This window comes from Lepidochelys kempii, chromosome 3 (assembly GCF_965140265.1).
Source record: "Lepidochelys kempii isolate rLepKem1 chromosome 3, rLepKem1.hap2, whole genome shotgun sequence".
NCBI classification, from domain to species: domain Eukaryota; kingdom Metazoa; phylum Chordata; order Testudines; family Cheloniidae; genus Lepidochelys; species Lepidochelys kempii.
The window spans coordinates 194,938,744-194,956,036 of NC_133258.1; the positions used below are offsets into that span (position 1 = coordinate 194,938,744).

General features: G+C 40.7%; 1 protein-coding gene across 8 annotated transcripts in view; it reads right to left on the bottom strand.

Annotated features, from left to right (window-relative positions):
- The window catches only part of AFTPH (aftiphilin), a 56,809-nt gene that overhangs the window by 15,246 nt on the left and 24,270 nt on the right, over positions 1-17,293 (bottom strand). For all 8 annotated transcript variants that reach the window (XM_073339501.1, XM_073339506.1, XM_073339498.1 and 5 more), the window contains 4 exons: positions 5,652-5,803; positions 4,959-5,085; positions 4,534-4,590; positions 1,916-2,038 (listed from right to left, as the gene is read on the bottom strand). In XM_073339501.1, coding sequence (XP_073195602.1) covers positions 1,916-2,038; positions 4,534-4,590; positions 4,959-5,085; positions 5,652-5,803 — 459 coding nt within the window. The remainder of the gene's footprint in view (positions 1-1,915; positions 2,039-4,533; positions 4,591-4,958; positions 5,086-5,651; positions 5,804-17,293) is intronic.

Here is a 17,293-nt window from a genome sequence, read left to right on the forward strand (position 1 = left end):
CAAAAGTATTCACTGGAAAAAATTTACTATATAAGAGTTCTTGCTTTGTTTTTTCAAATACTGCCTTCCTTTCTAGAACAGTACTTCAGAGCTACTTTATTACACTTTATGGAATTTAATTATCCAGTGCCCTACCATCGCTTACTCAAAGAAATTTCTTACCTGTAATTCTTGTTCTTAGATCTCATTCTTGGATCATTTACATGTACTGAAGGGGGTTCCATAGCTGTCTTTGGCCAGTGGCCAATAGCAGGGCAGCGTGCATCTGTCATCACTAGCAGTTCTAGTGGCCCTTCATGCAATTAACAGGACCTTTTAAGAGCTCATCTCATTGAGTTTAATCAAAGCAGAATGCCAGCTAATAGCTAAAGGCATAAAATATATTCTGTCATTACATTTTACCTCCAACACAATGGGGAAGAGGTGTATGTGTGGATCTGCTGTGATAAATACCTTCAAAAAAGAATACCTGGTAATTCTCTCTAAAGATCTAGTTCACAGCAGGTCTCTACTCTTGAAGATCAAACTTCACCAGGTATTTCTTTAAGCAACAAGAAAGCACAAAGTTATCCTGAATGCTGAGATGAGGATAACAACTTCAGACTCCACCAAAGTAGTCAACAGATGTCCATAATACAAAGTAGAAGATACTCGATCAAACTGGGGAGGAATGTAGATAGATCCCTAGACGACAACTTTTTTTTTTTTAAAAAGGGGAGTCAAGGGAAGGAGAAGAGAGTGGGGAACGGAGGTGCTGAGTCTTGCCATAGGACTTGCAAACAAACCTAGATGGGGGATGAACTGATTGCTGAAACAAGAGTCAAATCTGGCCAGTATTGATACTGATGGTGCTGAATAGAAAGACAGAGATAACTAGATATAAGCATAAACACAGATGCACTTGGAGCACCCACGGTACTGACTGTTCTGAATGGAGTCAACAGCGAAAAATACGTTCACCACCAGCAGGACATGATAGTTCTGTGTTATTCCTAAGTCAACAAGGTAGAACAAGCAGCTAATGGAGATCAATAAGACGTGAAGTGCTCGATCCAGTGGCTTGACTAAGCACCAGAACAACTGGAACTAGAATTACAGATGTTTTTTCAATCAGAAGTCACGGGCCTGATGCATGATCAAAGGAGCTGAGGGGTTTAATTTACTTGATCTGAACTCTGAGGGATGTTTGGATTGAACCTCATTCTCTGAATCTGTGCTGAGCAAAACTGAGGTGACATGTTCATGATTTAGATGCCTCAGTATGTCCCACTGACTCAGATGCTCCAGAATGTTCCACTGACAGATGTTGGAGACAGTCACACATGCCAGTAATGGACATTTTATGACTACACTCAGGGCATTTCTTTAACTGGCCAAGCTGCTTCCTATGTATTCTGTAAGATAAAATAAAGGGAAAGAGAGAAAGGAAACACAGTGCAACAAGCACATGTTTAAAACTATGCTTTAGAAAGTTTAAGAAATTTCTGTCAGACAGGTAAAAGTTGCTCCATAAAGAAAATATGAAAACAAAAAGAAAAGGGCACTAAGGATAGGGAAAGTACAAGAAACCCAGAGAGAACTTTGAATGAAAAACATTAGCCAGAAGAGGGCCAGCTGCTATGGCACACTTCACAATCACAACAGCAGCTCATTCACAGTCAGTTGTTAGAAAGCAGCTAATCATTAGAGGTATTAGAGGTCATCAGGGCTCTTAGCAAATGCAGGTCTCCCTGTTAGTGGCTGGCAGCCAGAGACAGCTTCGGGACTCCTTCCAGACACACATGGGGTGGATCCAAGGTGGGATTTACTGTGATGCAGAGAAAACTCCTTTATATGTTCAGATTCCTTTGGCCCTGGAACCCAGAACTGTAGTATTATAAAGCTAGATCAGGCACCCTGCTTTCCAGTTTTTTACCTGGAACTGATCAGATGTACATGTGCTCATCTCTGGTGATACAGGGGTAGTCTGTCCTATGGAAGCTATTTTTTCTGCAGCAGATATTGGTTTCAGAGGTTCCTTGGTAGGCTCTAACATACCCTAAAAAAATAAGAGTCATGTGTACATACATGCCAAGAACTACACAGACATTAAAAGACAGAAAATATGGTACTAAATAGTAATATTCTGAAATAGGTGGCTCCCAAACATTGTTTCTAGGATTATTTTCATATTCAATGTTTTAAGATCTCGTTCGGCTCTATTTAGTGGATCATAGGGACCATTTTACAGTAAACGATGGAGACCCAAACCCTTTAACTGAGTCTTATTACTATCAGTAATATTACACAAGTTAGAAGATACTGTTCCATGATTAAATGACATTTTCCCTCCCTGCTGTAAGTGGACTATCACAAGGATCAAGTGGCACAGGAGAAAGGAATATAGTAGTATTTACTCCATTTAACCACCCAAAACAAATTGGTTATTTATAAGAATTGAGTCATTTTGTAACATGATTTTGTCTCCAATACCTTATTTTCAGTGTGATTTGCTATTACTACTGCCAAGGATGTAAATCCGTTTTAAAATCTCAGAGAGGTCAATGAAACAGTGCTTTTCATTCTGAATCAAGTGCTCAAGGCCTAGCACAATGATCTGAGTAGGCTTTGAACTCTCAAGCTCTTTTGCACATAAGTGAGAAAAATTGGTGTAGTCACAGGCATAATTTGCATTCAGACATACAAAAGACTTCTGTTCTCACAGAAGCATGTCTAAACCATGGGTTTGTTCCACATATCGTTGAAATTGTGTAAGTTAGCCACCAAAATTAGCTTGTCCAATGGTCAAGTGGTTCTAGGAAATTTATGTTCAGGACCCAAACTCACTGGATCAGCAAAGAAACTAGATTTAGTTTCAGAATGGAGGGAACATCTGAAGCTGTGGGGTAGGAGGAGGTACTAAGTCATTTTGCATTAAAAGTCCATCTGCATACTGCTTATTTATATTTAGCAACTAACTCATTTATGTGCACACGTGTGCATGTATATTATATATAAATAAAATTTAGGAGAGTGGCTTCTATGATGTTATTTTCAACAAGAATTTCATAAAGATTACTATGAGGCATGAGCTGCTGTGATGGGTGACTAATATGTGCATATTATTGGCCAAGTACACACCTTACCGGTACAATAGATGGTCCTGCTCCTAAATATACACAAGATAAGCCACTGCTCATTAATAAGAGATTTAAAACTCCCTCTATAGTCTACAGTAGGCATATCCTGGTACAAAGCAGTGCACAAATAGGCTTGACAAATCCAAGTCTGAAGGAACTGTTGTGAATCTTTATATTAAAATGTTTCCTGGTAAGTAACAGTAAGCATAATATGTATCAGACAGTTGTAATTTCTTCTATAAGGAGACTACATATTAACATTTAAAAAAAATAAAATTCCCATAAACAGAAAAAGCTTTTAAAACTCTGATCAGAAAAATTATGATTCTTGGTCTGTCAATGTTTGTCTTATTACAGATATTGTCAGGTGTATGAGATGCCAGACAGGACAACATGGAGAAATTACTGCAATTCTTAAATGAAAATGGATAAGATCATCACACAACTTTACTTTAGATTTCAAAGGACACTGAAGGGAAAAACCTCCTTCACGTACTGTTGCTATTTTTTTAAAGCAACTTTCAGAGCAAAGGCAGTCTATGATGTCCGTGGAGCACATCCTATAAGGACACATGGCCTGATGCCCACTTTGTATGTGTTCCTTGAACGAGGCAGAAATTCATAGGAGCCCTTGACTCAATCGCTGCAGATCTTGTACATACAGGACTTTCATTGATTGACAGACATGGAATAGTGCATAGCAATACAAGAAGATACACATGTATCTAAGAATGTTGAAAAAAATATTGTATTTGAGAAACAGCATGTGATCATGTACTCAGACTTATGTACTAGGGATCAGAGTAATGGTTACATGAGCAAGAAGAATAATGTTTGATGGGGATAGGGGAAGAAACTTTGCTTTGTAATATAATTGTCTACAATGGGTTTTCTTGAATTTACCTCAGCAGCATCTAGTACTAGTTACAGTCAGAAACAGTACACTGGACTTTATGGACCTATGCTCTGATCCACTTTGGCAATTCCTATGTTCACATTGCCATTTCCTAACTGAGGATTTAACCCTGCCAGTTTAAACTTCTTTACTGAGGTTTTTTCTTGAATATTTTAAAAGCTGTATTCTAATCTCATGGATTTTCACTAAATATTAAAATGGGATTAAGCTAAAAGTCATTATTCAGCCTATACACACCTTAACATATTGCATTATAATCTTTTCTTCTCACCAAAATGAGATTGGATCATTCAGCATAATTTACTAAACAAATAAAGCAAGTTATTTACATGTTTTGCAAGCTTCTCTCCCTAACAACTCTACTGATGCCCAACAAGTGTTTGAGCACACTACAAAAATCTCTTTCAGCTTGTTTGGTGCTTAATGGCACTTTATATATTTGATTATACTTTTATGGAATATACACAGTTTTTGTGGGAAGCATACTATGGTACTTACCAGTCCTGCTGCATACATGGGTACAATAACAGGCTGCTTCTTGTTGCCTGTAAAGAGCTGATAAAAAAAGATGGATGACTTAAGCAGTTCTCCCATTCTGTCTTAATCATAAATAAAATTAATATCTTTTAAAATATGGGTCAATGGATTAGGGTTATATTTATGAGATTCATATCAGAGCATAGACCATATGAATTTATAACCAAACAAGGTTTTCATTTTCTTTTAACAACTTTATACTGGAAATATAAATTTGCCTGTAGTAAATTTGAAGCTGTAGTACTAACGTATACTGACACGAAAACTCATTTTAATGTAGGTCTTCTATGAAGAGGTGATCATTCAGAAAGAAACATAGGCATGCAGAACTAAATTTACTACAGCTTACCTAAAGAAACAGTTAAAAGTTTTATAGATAAACTCACAATATTTCTTGTGTCGATTCCCAAGGAGCATAAAAGCTTTTTGTTGCTGTGGGAGCCACCCCACTGATATCTCAATCCATACGAATCATGGATATCCTGCAGCTCTGTCCACACTTCCATAAGTTCCCTAAACAGCCCATGATAAATCAAATCATCAACAGGAAGAATAATATGACTCAGCAGCTTTAGACACATTCTAATTATTAATGTGACTGACATTATAAATTCCAATTAAACTTGTGCCCAAACACTAGTACTCAGGGGAACTAAAATTGCTATAGTGTTCTCAGAACAATTATTATTCAGACTTATAATTGGAAAATGTTGCCCTCAGCAGACAGAACAGGGCCTACTTAGACTTCATCAACGCATGAATTAATACAGCAATTTGTAACAAGTGTAAGTAATAAGCTACATCCTAATTAACTATCTCATTTAGACATCACTTAAAAGTAGAGGAGAAACCACCAATTACATGAAATACTACCAGTACATGTGGTCACTGAAACAGACATACTGAACTACAATGATTAACTTTTACCCTATAATTTCTAAAAACACTTACAGAAACATTAGAATTTGACATACATCACTACATGTTTTTAAGTTATAATCTGCGTAAAGACCTGGGCTTACTAAAAGCAGCTTTATTCACTTGATTTTCTTTAAGTTTGCCATATTAGTGTTTCTTACCCACTGTTTGCCGAAGTCTCCCCTGTTCTCATCTGTTTGTTGCTTGCTTCCAGAAAAAGGCTCAAGGAAATTATCTCTTCTTCTGTTTCAAGAACAGGTATGGAAGGAAAGCAAACTTCAAACATTCGCTCCAAACGGCTTAGCAACGTTGTCTAACAAACAAACACCAAAGAAAAGTATTTCAAGTTTTCTTTAACTGCTTGTTCCAAAAATAAAGAAAAAAATCTGATGAGTGTGACAAATGAGAAACTATACATAGGTTTCAAAGTAGCATTCAAATAAAATGATAATCCACTTTTACATAATAACTTTTGTTAGAGGATCACAAAGCTCTTTACAACTCTAAGAATCACAACTGAGGGGTAGGTAAGTGACATACCCACCACTGGCAGCACTGCGATAGGTTTGACACAAGAAGTTATTACAATAGCTAGCTGAAACTGCAAGGTGAATATCGGTAGTAAAAATATGCAGCAAGTATTCCAAGTGATGTTTAGTTAGGGTGCGCGTTAATGCCCCTCATTCGTATGGTAAGTACCGTCAGATCTTTACTGAACACAAGTGGTCAAGATGTTGGTTTTGAATGTCCTCTAAAATACAGAGCTGGAAACAGCAACGTTCCCCCTGACAACAGGGGACTGGTTCAATACCAATTCACAGGGAATAGATCTATTTCCTACATCATCTAGGTATTTATCAGGTCTCCATCAAAGTACTGACCTGGGCCAAACATGCTTAGTTTATAGTCTAACAGGCTAATAGTATAAATATGAGCACCTGCTATGCAACACTTACTCTTTCCATAATACTTCCAAATACTGTGTGCTTTGCAAAGAGTATTCATTATTAGAGATTTGAGTAGCATCCAAATGTGCACTAGGCATGTTACAAATAAGAGATCCCAATTTAGCTGAAGAGCTTCAATCTAAATAGATAAATATCATGGAGGGGTGAAGGGGATGCAACGTGAGTTTTTCCACACAATCATTTCAAAATATGAACTTTGCCTATATTATTCTCCCCCCCCCCGATTATTTAGTGTATTTTTATATAATCATTAGCCCAATTTTCTATTTTTAGCTCTTCTATAAAAAGTTAACCTATATCACTGCTCTACATCTTGGCCTTTCTCCCAGTAACTCCATTCTCTTCTCATTAACAGTTGACCAAAAGGTTTTCTGATGATTTCTGTGGGCTAGTGAGGCAGTGGAGTGTCTCCTCTAACATATCTTTTGCCTTCCTACAGAAGCTGGGACATTTTTAGGCCATCCTTTAAAAGGTGCTGGAGTGAGTGAGCCTGACAGCTTTACCTTCAGTGAAAAGCCTACTGAGGGGCAAAACACAACAAAACCCCACATTTCTCTGAATATTGACCTACCACCATTATAACAAACACCTAAGATTATTGCAACTGAAAAATCAGAGAATACACATTCCAATTTACTCTATGCATTTGATGTATAGCCACTTTCAGCGTCAACTTTTTGTGTAGAAAAAATTGTTAAACCACGACAAATTTTTGTATTTTTAAAGGACAGGTGTGGTGCTTTTTAAAAAAAATAACTATCCCTTCAGGTTTTGTAATCCTTATTACCATTTCATTTACATTTCCAACATGGCCCTTGCCATGTTGCAGCTGCTCTGCCGTTCCCTGTCTGTCCAACTGCTGCATTGCACAGCAGGGAAGAGACTAGCATTTGGCTGTTCCATTTCTGATAGTCTGTTTGGCTGTGGGAGCCCCAGGGAGAGCAGAAGAGGAGCTTGAGTTATGGTCCAAGCTTCAGGGAGTGCCTAGTAAGGATGGCTCCCCTCCACCACATAGTTACACAGAGCAGTGGACATAAAAACGCAAGATGAGAACCAGTTATTACTCCCTGATACTCTCCCCCAAGGACAGGTTAGAGCAGCTTGGAGGCTGCTCTAATTTGCACCATCAGGTTAAAGTCCACAAGGGACTATATGCCACCTGAGGATAGCCAGAGCACAATGTACTCCAGCCACTCTCCTGCTTCTGACACACTCCTCTGCACCAAGGGCAGAGGCAAGGAGGTACAAGAGCTGGGTTTTCTTCAAACTGGGGATTTTCCCATGTTGAGTGAATCTGCAGCAGGGGACTTGCAAATGACTTCCACTCCCTTTGAAGCACCTCAGTGGCACAAATATTTAAACAAGGCAGACATGTCCATACATATTGTTTATCCTTAACCTTTTTTGATGGACAGGCTTAAAAATAATGTAATGCACTACTAATTATTTCCTTTTAGAATTTTTCTGTTAGTGCTTTTACAAGAAACAATCTATTTCAAATGTAAATATTATACTCTGTGTGCAACTACATCAGTTGCAATGATCTTTTACAGACTACTGACGTTTACTTAATATTCCTAAGATATATGCTACAATCCATCAGAAATGCACAGCAATGCTCACTATGAAGGCAGCAGAGGTGTCCAGCCATATTGGTAAAGTAGCACACCATCAAGTTTCCCTGGAAAAGGTCAAGATTTGGAAATATACTCAAATCCCATGGTGTAATGACTAAGAATAGGTTTGCTTAAGTAACAAGCCATCTACAAAAGGAAAGTGCCTGCCACTGTGAATACCTACTGCCACTCAGAAAACCAGGTCAATGTCTAAGTTGGTGGTTTGATTTTAGGGCAGTGCAGATGACAGCAAGAGAAGGAATACAATACAAAGAGCCCTTAATAATAGAACTTCATCTCAGGCTATTGCCAGCACCCACATAAAAATTCAGATATAAAAGTTTGAGAGAGGAAGACATAATATTGTGCCAAGGCTGCAGTAACATCCTTGGCACATGCTTTTATCTATTTAAGTCTTACAAAAACATTTAGAAGGATCTCCAAGTATTTATAGGTGATGTACTGTGGAAAGTAGGAAGGTTTCCATAGAAAATCAGGAGATCTGAACTGGGGAGAATTCCAGCTCCCTGGACTCATGCAACCCAAGTACATCAAGGGAACAATGGCAATAGCTCTAAAGGGAGCAACTACACTTATTCATTTAATTGGAAATATGACACTGTGTTGGCAACTCCTGGGTGGAAAGGGAGTTATCAAAAAATAAACACTTTGCAAAATTCTGCTGCTATTTTAGAACTACTTCCTTTTTGCTCCATAAATCCCACCCAAATGCTTTACTGGAGAAAAAAAAATAGTGGAATATATATATACACACATTGTGTACAAGTACCAGGTCTTCCTGGATGATCTAGTTATACAATAACTTACTATAAAGATGAAAAAAATCACAATCTAATTATTCAATATGAAACATTATCTATAATGCTTGGACACGGCAGCAAGTATGCTTCCTAAAATTTAATATGCAGTGTTGTAATTGTGTTGGTCCCAGGATATTAGAGAGACAAGGTGGATGAGGTAATATCTTTTATTGGACCAACTTCTGTTGGTGAGAGAGACAAGCTTGTCCTCACGAGCTCTGTGTAGCTCAAAAGCTTGACTCTCTCACCAACAGAAGTTATAATAAAAGATATCACCTCACCCACCTTGTCTCTCTAAAATTTAATATGACATCCGTTGAATAGAACAAATTGTTTGCACTTTTTTTGTGGCACTAAATGTATTTATGGATCCTGAAAGTTCTGCACACATGCACCATTACAATTTGAGGAGAAAAGAGGGGTTCTTAAATCAACAGGACCAGCTCTAGGCACCAGCAAAGCAAGCACGTGCTTGGGGCGGCACGATTCCAGGGGCGGCATTCTGCCACCCTTCCTCCCCCCCCCCCCCCGGGGTAGTTGCGCTCTCGGAGCTTGGGACGGCAAATTTTTTGCTTGGGGCAGCAAAAAGACCTAGAGCTGGCCCTGTAAATCAACAAGTAGAATTAAGAGAGTTAAGCCATAACTATGATATTCCAGGCAATGAAAAAGAATCAAAGATTAATTTGTTTAGTTTCCAGGATTAATAAATTTTAATAAGTGCCCCCTCAAATGGGTCAAAGCAGTTATATCTATTCTAAGGGTCATGGGCATTATAACTTAGACCTTTTGTGCCTATTAACTGCATATGGTATATATGTGGTCAATTGTTTCAAGGTCCTCTTACTGAAGGCTATTTTGCTGCAATAATGCACGCACAATAGGGTAGATTTTTTTATTCTATTCAACTATGAAGTATTAGTTTAATGTACTTCTATAACATTTCTTGTTTGGAAAGGCTATTAAAGTGCTACCTACTATTTGATTAGCATTAGTATCAATGTTTCTTTAGAGGGATTTTGGTTCATATTGTACAAGTGCTTCTGAAGGTGGCCACTCATTATATTTGAGTGTTGCCATCTCTCCAATTTCCACAGAATTTATGGTTAGCATTTTTATTTTAAAATTAGAAGGCAAGAACTGGTAGTAGCCAAATTCCAAACACAGGACACAATTGTATACCCTTATTCAAATGAGCAAGGAGCACAGGATTAGGCCCTTAACGATATCTTCTTAAAAAAACTAAGGGCCTGGTGTACACTATTTCTTCTCTTTTTACAATGCACCTCACCCATAGGCTATCAATAAAACATTTTATATAATAAATCTACACTGGCCCAAAGAAAACAGAATACTAGTTAATCCCAAAACCACAGTCTTGGAGTTTCAGTGATAATAAATTAAAAACCTTCCCCCTCAACACCTCCGTTTCCCTTCACAGCCTGGGTAATGAATGGAGAGACCTTGCAACTTGCCCTGAAAGGCAACAAATTTGGTCTCCATTGGCAGATGTTACTTTGAAAGTAAAGAGCGTGGGAGGGGGGCCCTCCACTGAGCACCTTGCCACAAGCTCAATGTTGTACAAATATAGCAAGTGTAAGACTGCTTCCCAGTTGCCATGGTATAACAGAAGGAGAGGCATGGAAGGGAGAGTCCCTCCTATGTAAAAGATCCAAACAACAGAGGGATTTTAAAGATAACTGCAATTCAAGGTTTTAGCTTTAACTGCACAAAAATCTTTTGAAAGACTTACACGTTCAGGTCTGACTATGGAGATTAAACCAACAAAATGATGCATAGGCAAAAGCATATGAAGAGAATAAAGCAGCTAAATTTATATATCTAGACGAGAAAAGGGTTTGTGGGGACATGATCTTATAACAATTTCAAGTTCACAAGTTAAATGAAGAAAGAGAATTATTTGGTCTCAGAAGATGAAGACCAAGGAGCAATGGCCTGAAGCCAAGGAAGAGAAAATTTGGATTAAAGTAAAGAATGTTAAAGTGCATCTCCAATGTTAGACATCTGTCCAGAGCAGTGGACCTAATTCACAAATATTTCTGTCCAAAAAGCAGAAGTTTTCTTGTTAAATAAAATTGGAAGCTCCTGGTGCTGGGATTTATGCTAAACTGACCATGTATATTTGTGTCCAAAGGGGCGAGTAGCTTTCTGAGACAGTCTTTTGCAAGAACTGGCCTATACAGTTTTTGCACTGACTTAACTAAATAGGTTTGGAAATGGATTTAAAAACTGTTGCAACTCTCCTAATTTGGACACTCTTGCATCAATTTAACAGGGTCATAAAGTTGGTTTAATGCAATAGTTCACACACAGTGCTACACACATTTAACTAATTTTTTTTTTTTTAAACACCACCTTAGTTAAGCTGGTGCAACCTGTTATCTAAAAGCTCAAAGGATTCTTTACCCCAGAAACAAACTTCCTTTCAAACACCTTCTAACAATTTACCCCTTTCTCTTCGGTGTGGACTCCATCTGGAAGGAGCAGAGTCTTCACAGAAGCACTTCAGAGACAAATTTCCATTCGTTATGACAGAGCAACATATCCATCCAGGTAGAAGCCAAACTTACAGACAAGAAAACTAGTTTTCCCTTTCTGTTCCCATATTTAAACATTTTAAAAGACAAATCTAAATGTAAGGTGTTTTTGTGAATTCTTTAAAAGATTCAGCAAAGACAGTTGTTTGTTTTAAATATTCCAAGAGAGCATTTGCTGTTCACAACACTAAGCTGGTACATGCAAATCAGAAAGTGAAAACAGTCTGTTTTCACTGTGAAAGCACAAAGGTTGAAAAAGTAAATAGCTAGTATAAATCACAAACATAAATAATACAATTTTTTCAATAATATAAGGTATTTTTAGAAAAAATATTCCATGCCTCTTTCTAATAAGTGGTATTTTTAAAGTGACACTAAAAAGCTTTTACAGTGAACTACTGAGCAAACTGAAAATTAAGTAAAAAGTTATCCACAAAAGGGAATAGGATGGATGGATAACCTTTTTTCCTGCTTTTTAAAAAAAACGAAAACAAATCATCAGGAATGTCAAGCCTTGTTTTCCTGGTTTGCATGTTTATTGTAAGCTCTTATTCCTTAATAGAAGAGGGTACTGAATCTTTAGCAAACAAAACTTCTCTTCCATCTGTTTAAGTTACGTACATTTTAACTTAATTGAACAAAAATAAACTTTAAACAATTTTTTTTTTAAAATACACTGAGTAAAATTTACTTTCCCTCCCAATAAGTTACGTTACCATTTCAACTATCAGTCAGGAAAAAACAGGATAATTAAGACTAAACTATTGTTACTTAGTTGTAAGGTTTACTAACTTTTTGAATACTCTTTTCCAAGTCTTCTTCTAGACAAGATACCATAAAGCTATCACAAACCCAAATTCTGGGTGGACTCCTCCTGAAGGTTGAAACAACAGACTGGACTTCTACATAGAGTGCTTCCGCCGACGTACACGGGCTGAAATTGTGGAAAAGCAGCATCACTTGCCCCATAACCTCAGCCATGCAGAACACAATGCCATGCACAGCCTCAGAAACAACTCTGACATCATAATCAAAAAGGCTGACAAAGGAGGTGCTGTCATCATCATGAATAGGTCGGAATATGAACAAGAGGCTGCTAGGCAGCTCTCCAACACCACTTTCTACAAGCCATTACCCTCTGACCCCACTGAGGGTTACCAAAAGAAACTACAGCATTTGCTCAAGAAACTCCCTGAAAAAGCACAAGAACAAATCCGCACAGACACACCCCTGGAACCCCGACCAGGGGTATTCTATCTACTACCCAAGATCCATAAACCTGGAAATCCTGGACACCCCATCATCTCAGGCATTGGCACCCTGACAGCAGGATTGTCTGGCTACGTAGACTCCCTCCACAGGCCCTACACTCCCAGCTATCTTCGAGGACTTCCTGAGGAAACTACAATCCATCAGTGATCTTCCTGAAAACACCATCCTAGCCACTATGGATGTAGAAGCCCTCTACACCAACATTCCACACAAAGATGGACAACAAGTCGTCAGGAACAGTATCCCCGATAATGTCACGGCAAACCTGGTGGCTGAACTTTGTGACTTTGTCCTCACAGATAACTATTGCACATTTGGGGACAATATATACCTTCAAATCAGCAGCACTGCTATGGGTACCCGCATGGCCCCACAGTATGCAACATTTTTATGGCTGACTTAGAACAACGCTTCCTCAGCTCTCGTCCCCTAATGCCCCTACTCTACCTGCGCTACACTGATGACATCTTCATCATCTGGACCCATGGAAAAGGAGACCTTGAGGAATTCCACCATGATTTCAACTATTTTCATCCCACCATCAACCTCAGCCTGGACCAGTCCACACAAGAAATCCACTTCCTAGACACTACGGTGCTAATAAGCGATGGTCACATAAACACCACCCTATACCGGAAACCTACTGACCGCTATGCCTACCTACATGCCTCCAGCTTTCATCCAGACCACACCACACGATCCATTGTCTACAGCCAAGCTCTACAATACAACTGCATTTGCTCCAACCCCTCTGACACCTACAAGTTCTCTATCAAGCATTCTTACATCTACAATACCCACCTGCTGAAGTGAAGAAACAGAACGACAGAGCCAGAAGAGTACCCAGAAGTTACCTACCACAGGACAGGCCCAACAAAGAAAATAACAGAAAGCTACTAGCCATCACCTTCAGCCCCCAACTAAAACCTCTCCAACGCACCATCAAGGATCTACAACCTATCCTGAAGGACGACCCATCACTCTCACAGATCTTGGGAGACAGGCCAGTCCTGGCTTACAGACAGCCCCCCAACCTGAAGCAAATACTCACCAGCAACCACACACCACACAACAGAACCACTGACCCAGGAACCTATCCTTGCAACAAAGCCCGTTGCCAACTGTGTCCACATATCTATTCAGGGGACACCACCATAGGGCCTAATTACATCAGCCACACTATCAGAGGCTCGTTCACCTGCACATTTACCAATGTGATGTATGCCATCATGTGCCAGCAATGCCCCTCTGCCATGTACATTGACCAAACTGGACAGTCTCTACATAAAAGAATCAGTGGACACAAATCAGACGTCAAGAATTAGAACATTCAAAAACCAGTTGGAAAACACTTCAGTCTCTTTGGTCACTCGATTACAGACCTAAAAGTGGCAATTCTTAAAAAAAAACTTCAAAAAGAGACTCCAAGAAGAGACTGCTGAATTGGAATTAATTTGCAAACTAGATACAATTAACTTAGGCTTGAATGAAGACTGGGAGTGGATAGGTCATTACACAAAGTAAAACTATTTTCCCATGTTTATTCCCTCCCCCGCTGTTCCTCAGATGTTCTTGTCAACTGCTGGAAATGGCCCACCTTAATTATCACTACAAAAGGTCTTCCCCCCCGCCCCCGGCCCGCTCTCCTGCTGGTAATAGCTCACCTTACCTGATCGCTCTCGTTACAGTGTGTATGATAACACCCATTGTTTCATGTTCTGTGTATATAAATCTCCCCACTGTATTTTCCACTGAATGCATCTGATGAAGTGAGCTGTAGCTCACGAAAGCTTATGCTCAAATAAATTTGTCAGTCTCTAAGATGCCACAAGTCCTTCTTTTCTTTTTGCGGATACAGACTAACACGGCTGCTACTCTGAAATCCAACTTTGTCTTCTTTTCCAGGTCCTTCCTAGTCAAACTGTGTGTGTTATAAAGTAAACCATTTTTAATTACTTACTTGACTTTCATTTTTAAAGTATAGTTTCCTTCATTCAGAGAAGCCATTTAATGGCTCATTTGCTGATATACTTACTACTAGCAGACTTTAGAACTTTGCTTCAATGAGAAACCCCTGCTGACAACAATAAGCAGTAGTAACAGGCACAGCTTGTTATGTATGGTTACAGCTTAACTTGTGAAACTTACAATGTATCTGAACTTAAATATGTGCCCATGCAACCTTAATTCATCCCCATGTATGTTGTGATACAGCCTTCAGTTACATGATTACATACTATTTCTCCATAAAACCCCCACTTCATTCAGTGCATAGAACTGATGGTGCTCACTGAATGGACAGCTATTCAATTTCTTTCTATCCTCAGAGATTCATTGATTCTAAGGCCAGAAAGGACCACTGTAATCATCTAGTCTGACCTCCTGTGTAACACAGGCCATAGAACTCCTTCAAAATAATTTATTTGATATAGAGCATGTCTTTTAGAAAAAACATCATTTTGATTTTAAAATGGCCAGTGATGGAGAATCCACCTCACTATTAAAAATGTATACCTTATTTCCAGTCCCTTTTCTTTCATTGTATCCCCATGTTTTATTTACTGGACACCATTCAAATTCAGCACTCAGTTCAGATTTACTCATTTCCCCCAGACTATTTTTAGGAAACTTAAAGCACCTGAGAGCTTCACAAATATTAATGAATTTATCTTTATAAATTAACCTTTGTGAAATTAGGTGGTATTATCCTCATTTTACAGATGGAGAACTGAACCACAAGGTCATACCCAAAATTGTTACAAGTGTCCACTAATTTTGGGGGTCCAACTTAATATGCCTATGGCCTGATTTTTACTGAGTACTTAGGAAATTTTATAGCACTTTATGTTACACAGAACCACTCGAATCAACTTCAGTTGCAATTATGAGTGCTCAGTTACCCAAACTGGGACAATATCTGAGTTATTTCTCAGGAATATTTTGTATCACATGGTTTCCCTGTTCAGTTTAATATTATTTCCTGATTGAATGCACAGGTTTAAACCAAAGAAAGCTGTAAAGCAGGGGTGGGCAAACTACAGCCCGTGGGCCGGATCTGGCCCATAAGGGCTTTGGATCCGGCCCACAGGATTGCCACCCCCATGGCACCGCGGGCCTCACGCCGCTCCCGGAAGCGGCCAGCACCATGTCCCTGTGGCCCCTGGGGAAAGGGGGGCAAGGGCTCCGCACGCTGCCCTCGCCTGTGGGTACCTCCCACCGCAGCTCCCATTGGCCGGGAACAGGGAACCATGTGGTGCTGGCCTTCCGGTAGCGGCATGGGGCCAGGGCAGGCAGGCAGGCAGGGAACCTGCCCTGGCCCTGGAGCACGCCTCTGCCACCCCGGAACTGCTCCAGGTAAGCGGCGCCGGGACGGAGCCTGCACCCCAAACCCTTCCTGCACCCTACACCCCAACCCCCAGCCCTGAGCCCCCTCCCACACTCCCCATCCTTCCTGTACCCCAATCCCCTGCCCCGAGCCCCTTTCTGCACACTGAACCCACTCCCACACTCCAACCCCCTGCCCCAGCCCTACATTCATGGCCTTGCATGCAATTCCCCACCCAGATGTGGCTATAGGGTCGAAAAGTTTGCCCACCTCTGCTGTAAAGGGAGGTTGTTAAGGAACCCACGAAGGGCAAAACAATGACAGATAAAGCAGTCTTTCAGGTACCTGCCTTAAAAAAAAACTAAAACAATGGCTGGGCCTCAGTTGAGGGAAGAAACTACCTTGCTGGAACCATACAGATAAAGATATTTTTCTCTTCCCAAAGCTAGGGCTGAGATCAAAAGACTCTCAAGGGTTAAAGAAAGTGCCCTGGCAGAGAGGGAGAAAGGAAGTATCAGCTCAGTGGGAAGCTGAAAGAGAGAGAGAGTCAGCATGCAGCAGGGCTGACATAGAGAGCCAGAGTCTGCAGTAAGCAAGCTGTAACGTGCAGTACTGGTTTACAATGGTGCCAGTGGCACCAGGCCCACACTTAAATGGGGCCCCCAGCCCAGCCTGCTCCACTCGCACTGCAACCTGAGCCGCTGGTTCCTCTCCACCTCCCCACTCACTCCTCTTGGCCAGCAGGCCCAGGGCTTCTCTATTCTCCCTGGCCCCGCCCTCCGACTGCACCCAATTCCTTGCCCCTCCACCCCCCCCCCCCCCGCCCACTGCTTGCTCCTCTCAGTGGCCAGCCAGCCAAGGGCTCCTCTCTGCCCCCCTCATCACTGGCAGAGGAGAGGAGCCCTCAGCCACTACTGCTCCAGGTCAGTGATTGACTGTCCACTTCCACTTTCCCCGGGGTTGGAGCCCACCTCTCCCTGGTACTCTGCAGAAGCAGCGGGCTGGGGAAGTCGGTGGCTGCCCCCCCACAGCCCCTGGAAGGAAATGCCTCCTCTGCCACAAGCACCAGTGCCAGGCAGGCAGGGCTGGGTGGGGTCCCGGGGCTGCGCTATGCTCCTGAGCTTCAGCTGTCTTGCCCCATAGCACTGTACTGGGAGGGGAGATCCCTGCTCTGCGCTAGCTCAGCAGGGCTGGTGAGTGCGGCCAGGGGGCAGGGCTTGGGGAGTGGGTCTCTGGGGAGTCTGTT